We start from the raw sequence: 9,041 nt of genomic DNA, 5'->3' as shown, positions 1-9,041 counted from the left end.
CTGGTGGTGCTGTTTATGGAGGTTGTGGCAGTGGTGTTGGTGTTGGTGTTGGTAGTGGTGGTGGTGGAGGAAGTAATTATGTTGGTAGTGGTGAGAGTATTTTTGTCCAAAAAAAAATAAAAAGGACGATTTTAATACGAAAAAAACCGTTAAGGACGATTTTAAATCCAAAATTATAAGAGAGACGATTTTGAGCACAAACTTTAGGGACCAAAATCGTATTTACCCCTTTAAATTATTAATATTTTTTATTATCTTTAAAAATTATAATTTTATTTTACAAATACACATATTTCGTTTACATTGTAAATGAAATAATTATGAATATATCTTGTTTACACTGTAAACGAGATAAATGTATTTTTTAAAATTTTATATATCTCATTTATATTGTAAACAGAATATATTCATAATTATCTGATTTACAATGTAAACAAGATAAGATTGAGAGACATATTTTTATAATAATTTTTATAATTATTTATTTCAATAAATAAAATATTTATTTAATTTATTTAAATAAAAAATCTCATTTTTATTAACTTTTCAGTTTTTTAACTCCTTTTTTTTCCTTCGGTATATTTTTTTTATCCTTTATAACTTAGCTTTTTCTATTTTTAATGTAATTCACAACCACGTACTCCTAAAATGATTTTTATTATAATCAATTATTTTACATGTCAATTTTCAATTTTGTAAATTAATTTTTAGTCACCTTTAAATACTATTGTCTTAGTTAGCAGAGAACTCACCTAAATAAATATGCTAGGATTCAATTTAAATTTTTGATATGATATTATTATATCAAAAGTTCAAAACAGTTATTATTTTCTTTCTTTACAAGGATTATTGAAGCAAATTTTCTAGAAGTCACGTGGCTGCTAACTTTCAAATTAGTCTTCAAGTTGGTATTCACAATATAATGTTAACTATACTTATATATTATATCTAATTACGTATGTTTATATATTACGCAATTAGATAAGATTGAGAGACATATTTTTATAATAATTTTTATAATTATTTATTTCAATAAATAAAATATTTATTTAATTTATTTAAATAAAAAATCTCATTTTTATTAACTTCACAGTTTTTTAACTCCTTTTTTTTCCTTCGGTATATTTTTTTTATCCTTTATAACTTAGCTTTTTCTATTTTTAATGTAATTCACAACCACGTACTCCTAAAATGATTTTTATTATAATCAATTATTTTACATGTCAATTTTCAATTTTGTAAATTAATTTTTAGTCACCTTTAAATACTATTGTCTTAGTTAGCAGAGAACTCACCTAAATAAATATGCTAGGATTCAATTTAAATTTTTGATATGATATTATTATATCAAAAGTTCAAAACAGTTATTATTTTCTTTCTTTACAAGGATTATTGAAGCAAATTTTCTAGAAGTCACGTGGCTGCTAACTTTCAAATTAGTCTTCAAGTTGGTATTCACAATATAATGTTAACTATACTTATATATTATATCTAATTACGTATGTTTATATATTACGCAATTGAGATAAAAATACCTTATAAACTCTAGAAATTAAATCAATTATTACGTATGTTTATACATTTATATATGTTTTACATGTTTTTTAAATAGAGAAATGAACTATTAAAATTAAAAAACGATAATAATATGATGCACCTAATATAGTACATAGATGTGACGCCAGTATTGGCAGAAAAAGAAGTTGCCGCCACTTGAGAACAAGAATGGGGAATTAACATTAATGTGGCATGAAAGGGTGGAAATTATTAGCGGGATGTGGAGAATCATAACAACCATCTTCCAGAAGAGTTAGGGCTGGAAATGGTGTGGGGTGTATTGTGTTTGGCAACATTTAACTATTGGGTTTGTTTAATGGGTTTGGGGTTTAGATATTTTTAGTGGACTACTTAATTAAACAGAGCAAACCCGGCACAATATAAAGAAAAAAAGAGCTTATCAATCCCGCAACATTACCAACAACATTTCTACTAATTTCTGCCAACTCTTATTTATAATTGTATTCAATGAAAGTGTCTTTTTTAAATGTGTCTAATAAAAATATTTTTTTTATGATTGTGTTTAATAAAAGTATTTTTATAGATATATTTTTTTGAATGTGTCTCTTTATATATGTGTTTAAAATATAATAATTAATTATTATTAGTAATAAGTTGGCAGATAATATGTTAATACCCTATACTTTTCCATTTAATATATATGCAGTATTTTTAGAACAATATACTGTTATAATTATGTCTTATTTTATGGTAACCTATAAAACTATGAATTTGGAATTAGTTTTATATTTTTTTTAAAACTTATGAATTCTATTTGTGTATAAGTGTTATGCTAAATTTTTTTTAAAATGAGAAAGTATGATTGTGACTTGTGAGGGAATAGACCATGTTAGAATCGGACAAGAAGAAGCTTGAGCTCAAATTTTAAAATGTATAGAGTCAATAAACAATATAATGCAGCATATCTGGTTTGAGCTTTAATATTGTTGCACAACATGGCTATAAATGAACAAAATTTGATGCAGCTTATTGATAATCAAAAATAATAAAAATTCCGGAAATCCCTCAACTCCAGAGAATGGAAGAGGACAAAATATATATATTTTTTTATTTAAGAAGGTTAAGCGTAATGTAATACAATGAAGCATTATTGCGTGATAATCTAGTATATGTAATTATGTATATGCCAGGAAATGGGCTATTATTAATTATTAAAATATAACAGACAGAAAATTATTAATAAATTATTTGAAGGCATGCACAATATATTTATTCTAATATTTTCTTAATTAATCCACGTAAACATTCAAGAACGGACAATAAATTAATAACGATATCATACAGGAGGAGAAGTAAGGATTTAGTAAAAGATGTTGTTTGCAATTTTAATACACATAAAACTTTAATAAATTACATTAAACTTACATTTTATATTCAGACAGTTTACCTTCAATATTTTTTAAAAATACTTGTTAACAACATAAAAAAAAATAAAATAAAAATTTAGTGCAGTATATTTAAAGGTGCCCCATGGATCGAACAACCTCTAATGTCTTGTAGTGGCCAAATAATAATAATAATAATAACCTAGAAACGGCATAACCATCTATGATCCATATGGTATGCAATTTGCTACTGCTAGTAGTTTTGCATTTGTGTGTGACACACGTATGTAATGTAAGAGGACACCTATAATTTAATATCCCACCGCTATTGATTGGGACCTCCATTTGGCCCCCAAAATAGTGGTGTCATTTATTTCACACACCTTACCTGTCCCTAAATCACCACACGCGCACGCAAACACATATTGTAAAACGTAATTTTCGTAATCATGCACTTTAAGTGGAATCAATACTAACAAAGTTGGAAAATTCCAGATGATTGCAATTAGCTCCCTCTCTGGTACGGTTTGGAATTATGTTCACATCAGAAAATGTTAAAACAAAGTGCCATTTATTATTCTAACCCGTACATACATTATTTATACGGTTTTGCTAACAATGGTTGATGGTTTATTGGTTGTTAGTTAAACCCAATTTATGTTTATAATATAGCTATATTTTCTTTGAAGTCTTAATCACATAGGGTGTGTTTGGCAAACACGTTAGAGAGGAGAGAAGTCCGTTTGAACTTCTTGAAAGTTTCACTTTGATGTTTAGTAATTTTTATGTTTCTGAACGCAGAATTGATTCTGCCTCTGAACCCACGTTTAGAAAAAGCTAAAATTTGTAATTTCTGCGTTTCACATTTCACGTTTCACTTTTAGAAGAAGCTAAAATATTTCTTTTTTACTAACCCTACACTTCATTTTCTTCTATAAGAATGATACCAATAACTATTATTTTCACAGTCATTTTTTGTAGTTCTTCCTACTTCTTTATAGTTTTTTAGTTTCATTTTTTTCATCAAAATGGTTCAGATTTATTTCAGTTACTAACAAATTGAATATTTTAATTTTTTATTATTTTTAGTACTCATTTTCATATTTTAATTTTTATGATTTTTATTGTATCTCTCTTTTATATTTTTATTTTTTATTGTATTTATTTTATTTATATGATAAATATTTTTTATATTATTTTTTATAGTATTCTGATTTTGCAGGTATATAAAATTGATGTCTCTTTTAGTAATTTTTCATCTAAAAGTGATTTTGAGTAGTATAATCCAAACAACATTTATTTTACTATAATCAATTTTGATATAAAGATTACCAAATATAAATCACGTTAACCCAAACTAACTTATCATCAAAATCAATTTTACAAAATCAATTTTATGCAAACTCCAATTTGCAAACTGTAATCCAAACACACACATAACAAAGTAGCAAACTGACTTATATAGAAGTTACGTTCAAATTAGTTGTCTTGTTGAAACCATATGTAAAGCTAAAGTTTCAAACTTTAATTTTTTTACATCACGATTATTATAAATAATTTTTTTTTATAAAAGTTGTTTTTCTTTTCTCTCATATTAAATATGAATGTTTTTTTAAAAACTCAAATCACTTGGCATCAAAATGCATCAATTTATTAGTGTATCTAATGTAATTAATGTACATAGAGATTGCCTGTAACATAATGTGTAATTATTATCAGAATACATTTTATGCTAAAAATCAATAACACTTATATAAAATATATATATTAGAATAAATATTAAAAAAAAGTATTATTTACACACCAAAAATTAATACTAAATCAATCATTATATAATTATGTATAAATATATGTAATTTAATTTATTTTTAATATATATATATTTTATATTAATAATTAATTTTAGTATATATTTAATATAATTGTAAAAAATATATTCTAAATTATAAAATTTTTTTTTAATAATTATGAGATGAGATATTTAAAAAAATAATGATTTCTTAAACAGGAGCGTATTTATTGTGGAATGGATTTTTTCAATTGTTAAAAAAATTAAAAGTGTAAAGCGTAGTCTCTAGTCTTTTACTACTTTCTCTCATATTTGTTGTTGATCCTATTTATAAAATTAATGATGAAAAATTACACTTTACCTCCTCAATTATTAAAAAAAATTAAGAGGATTCTTTTAAAAAATTTTTGTTTTAATAATTATGAGATGAGATATTTAAAAAAAATAATGATTTCTTAAAAAGAGAGCGCATCCATTTCCCATCCATTGTTGTAGCTACAAACTACAATATTTTAGTGCTGTGTCTTTAGTCTTTAGTCTTTACCTTCTATCTGAAGTTCTTGATCTTCCTCTTCCTCCAATATAAATATGCACCAACTGATTCCTCATTCCTTAGGAAACCCCACAGCGAAAAGGAACACAATTAATTCTCTTTTATCTTGTATTAAAATTTAAGAGAAAAACCGAGAGAAACTGAGGAATTTATAGAAATGCGGAAACAAGAAGAAGAAATCGAGGAGTACTCTCTTGTGTGCCCAAGCTTCAGCACTTACTCTTCTCACAAACTCGCACACATAGCTGATCAAGTTACACGAGAGCACTACTCTCCTCCTCAAAACGACACCGATCTTTTCCCAAACGACAACCACCAAGACCATCTCCAAAACGACGACACCAATTTCGAGTTCATAGCGTTTCGAAAGGCCGCTGACGGCGTTTTCTTTGATCGCTTCAACGGTCCTGTTTTCCCGGTCTTCAACCAAGATCTCGCTGGAACTCCGCCGGAATGCGGCGGAGGAGCTAACGGCGACGAAGACGGCGAAGGTGATAGGAATTCTGGCGCGGAAGATATTCGATTTTCGATGGAGGAGTTGTTGATAGGCGAAGAGGCGGAGAATCGCCGGAGCAACCGCGATCCTCCGTCGTCGTTGTCTTCGTCGGAGGTGGACGACGATCTGGACGGAATTCCACCGGGAACGTACTGCGTGTGGACTCCGAATCCGGTACAGGCATCGCCGAGCAGATGCAAGAAGAGCAATTCGACAGGATCTTCGTCGTCGTCGTCGTCGCCGGCTAAGAGGTGGAAGATTCTAGATTTTCTCCGGCGGAGCAAAAGCGACGGAAAGAACACATTGGTTTTCTTGACGCCGTCGGCATCGCCGTCATTCTCTTCGTCAGGGTTTGGTTCGTCCAAGAAGGAGCAAAAGGAGAAGAAAGAAAAGAAGAAGAAAGTAGAGAAGAAAGAAGCCAATGTGAAACCGAAAGAGGAGTGCAGCGGTGGAAGTCGCAACAATGAGAGCGGCGGCGGCGGAGTCGCCGGGAAAAGGTCGCCGGCGGCAGTGTCGGCACATGAGGCGTTGTATGTGAGGAACAGAGAGATGAGGAGAGTGGATAAGAGGAGGTCATATTTGCCGTACAGGCAAGACTTGGTTGGGTTCTGTGCTACTCTCAACGGCATGGGAAGGACCTTCCCTTCATTTTGAGTGTTGTTCCATTTTTTTTCCTTTTTTTATAATGGGATTAATATTATTAAACATTATAATCCCAATTATTTGAAAAAGTTTGGACAAGACCTGATTTATCAGTAAATTTAAAGAAATTAAGTGTACAAAATTTTATCTCTCTCTCTTGTATATTTTGATGGTCGTTAACGAGGAATTTAAAAAATTTAAATAATGAGGACAAAAATAGTTTAAAAAGTGTTCTGTCTATTGGCTATAATTCCATTTAGGTAAAATTATAAATTGAAATTTAATTAAAACTAAATATACACGTGCTATACCAGGACGAGTACGTAGAGAGTACGTGTTTTACTCTCCTAACGGACTTATCCCATAAAATCAAGTAACTACGTGCCAACTCAAATGTAGTCATAATTTAGGGTTTTATTATGGTTTAGGTGATTCTAGAATTTTAGATTTTTTAAGGTTTCTTAGTTTAATTTTTCTCTAGTTTTATGTTTTAATATTATTCTAGTGTAGTTTTCTTTAAATTTTCTTATTCTACTATTTTAATTTGCCTAGTTTCTCTTGTTAATTTCTCTATTTTGTTACTTTTTAGTTTATAAATAATTGTTGAATTCTAATTTTTCTTTAATGCAATTTGATGTTTTCATATTTATTGATGCTTAAGTGAGTTGATACTATTACTTTCTTGTTTTGATTAGTTGTAGATTTTATTAATTCATGCAATTTATGATACTTTGTTTATATGCCTTCCAAGTGTTTGATGAAATGTCGTCTTTAATTATAGAGTAGATTTTTCTTTTTGACTTGGGATTGAGAACTTAGGTGACCTCGAGTCATTGATTGGTGATTTATGATGTTAGTTGATTTTGTTTCCACTAACGTTATCCTTTCACTAAGTCTAATTAGTGAGTTGGTTAGAATTTGTTGATTAAGATCAATTATGCCTATTTGACTTTTTCCTGATGTTTAGGGGTTGACTAAGTGAGATTAACTCTTCATAATCACCATGTTTGTGGTCAATGACAAGGATAGTGATCTTTGACTCTCAACCCTTGTCAAGATCCTTTTAGCATTTGAATTTCCGTTCTTTTACTAGTTAATTGATTTATTACTTTTAGTTTAATTTCTTTTGTCGTTTAAATATTGCTTTGCTTCTTTTAATTTCGTGTAATTTAAATTTCCGTTTATTGCTACCAAACCCCATTTTCCATAAAACAATAAATTAACATCTGCCAACAATAAATGAACAACAGACACTTTTAGCAATTCACTAATAAGGAAACATGAAACACTTTCAGCCATTCAAACCTACATCCCTAAATTCACTCAACTAGAGTCAATAATCAGACACATTCAGCAATTCAATAATCAGAAAACATGAAACACTTTCAACCATTCAAACCTACAACCCTAAATTCATTAAACTAGAATCAATAATCATATACTTTTTGCAATTCAATAATCAGGAAACATGAAACACTTTCAGCCATTCAAACTTACAGCCATAAATCCACTAAATTAGAATCAATAATTTGACACTTTCAGTAATTCAATAATAAGAAAATATAGAAGACTTAAAATGATACTTACCTCGTGTCACCGTCAGGTCAAATCGTTAACCGTATGATGGGAGGTGGTAGAAAGGCATAAGCTGCCTTATTTCCATGAGAGGACTCCAGGGCCGCGGCTTCCATCACTGTAGGCAGCATCGCTGTGGCAGCGGGCTGCTGAGTGGTTAGAGGCGGCATCGTCGCCGTAGACTGAGAGACGTAGTTGGGGTTAGGGGCCATGATGAACGGCTGGTTTGCTGAACCCGCAACATGTGACGTCACGGGAGTAGTCAGAGTAGAGAGAGAGGATCCAGAATTTCCAGGGGTATCGAAAGAAACCCTCCTTCTACCACGACCACGACTACGACCACGACCAACAACCTGATCTGCAACACCTCTACCATCGTCATGTCTGCAAAGAGCAAAACCAGTCAGAACACAGTGAATCAACAAAATTCAGACAATTTCAAACAACTCCAACAATAATATTTAGCAATTCAGTTCAATAATTGAAACACTTTTCAAAGTTTAAATTCCACTCAATTGGTGTGCCTAAGATGATTTCAAAATATTTGCGAGTTAAAAATAAGAAAATAATAAACAAGAAGCTCAATAATGTACATAACACATATACTCAAAATAATATTTCTTCCTAAAATGTTACATTTTCAAAATAAGAAAAATTTCATTGGATAATTGGAATAATGTCAATTTTTTCTTTACATTATGAATTCATATAAAACCAGTTCAACAATCAACAAAACCTCAGCATATTCATAATCATCAAAACCAATGCATATTCGTATTTATAAACAAATTCATAAACCAATTCAATATTTCAACCACTGCCGTCTGCCATATTCTAATCAGCATCATAAACCAATCAACAATAAAATTAACAGCAATAACATCAATGAATCAACTACTTAAAATTAATATAGCATATAAAATATTAGAATAACTTAAAAAAAAATTAAAATGGTTACCTGTTATTGCAAGGCAGAGGAGAGGCAGAGGCAGGTTCAGCGACATGCGAGCGGCAGTCGTAGGTTTGTAGTGCGGCACGAAGATTTCGAGAAGAGAGAAGGTGAACGATGAAGTGGCAAGGAGG

At 30.0% G+C, this 9,041-nt stretch overlaps 1 protein-coding gene across 1 annotated transcript; it reads left to right on the top strand.

Annotated features, from left to right (window-relative positions):
• On the top strand, window positions 5,160-6,571 carry LOC107642050. The gene has a single exon (XM_016345375.2). It carries the CDS (start codon window positions 5,403-5,405, stop codon window positions 6,393-6,395), a length of 993 nt encoding a protein of 330 aa, XP_016200861.1. The 5' UTR covers window positions 5,160-5,402; the 3' UTR covers window positions 6,396-6,571.

This window comes from Arachis ipaensis, chromosome B05 (assembly GCF_000816755.2).
Source record: "Arachis ipaensis cultivar K30076 chromosome B05, Araip1.1, whole genome shotgun sequence".
NCBI lineage: Eukaryota > Viridiplantae > Streptophyta > Magnoliopsida > Fabales > Fabaceae > Arachis > Arachis ipaensis.
Note: the sequence above shows the minus strand (reverse complement) of the source record. Positions and strands in the feature narration are given on the sequence as shown.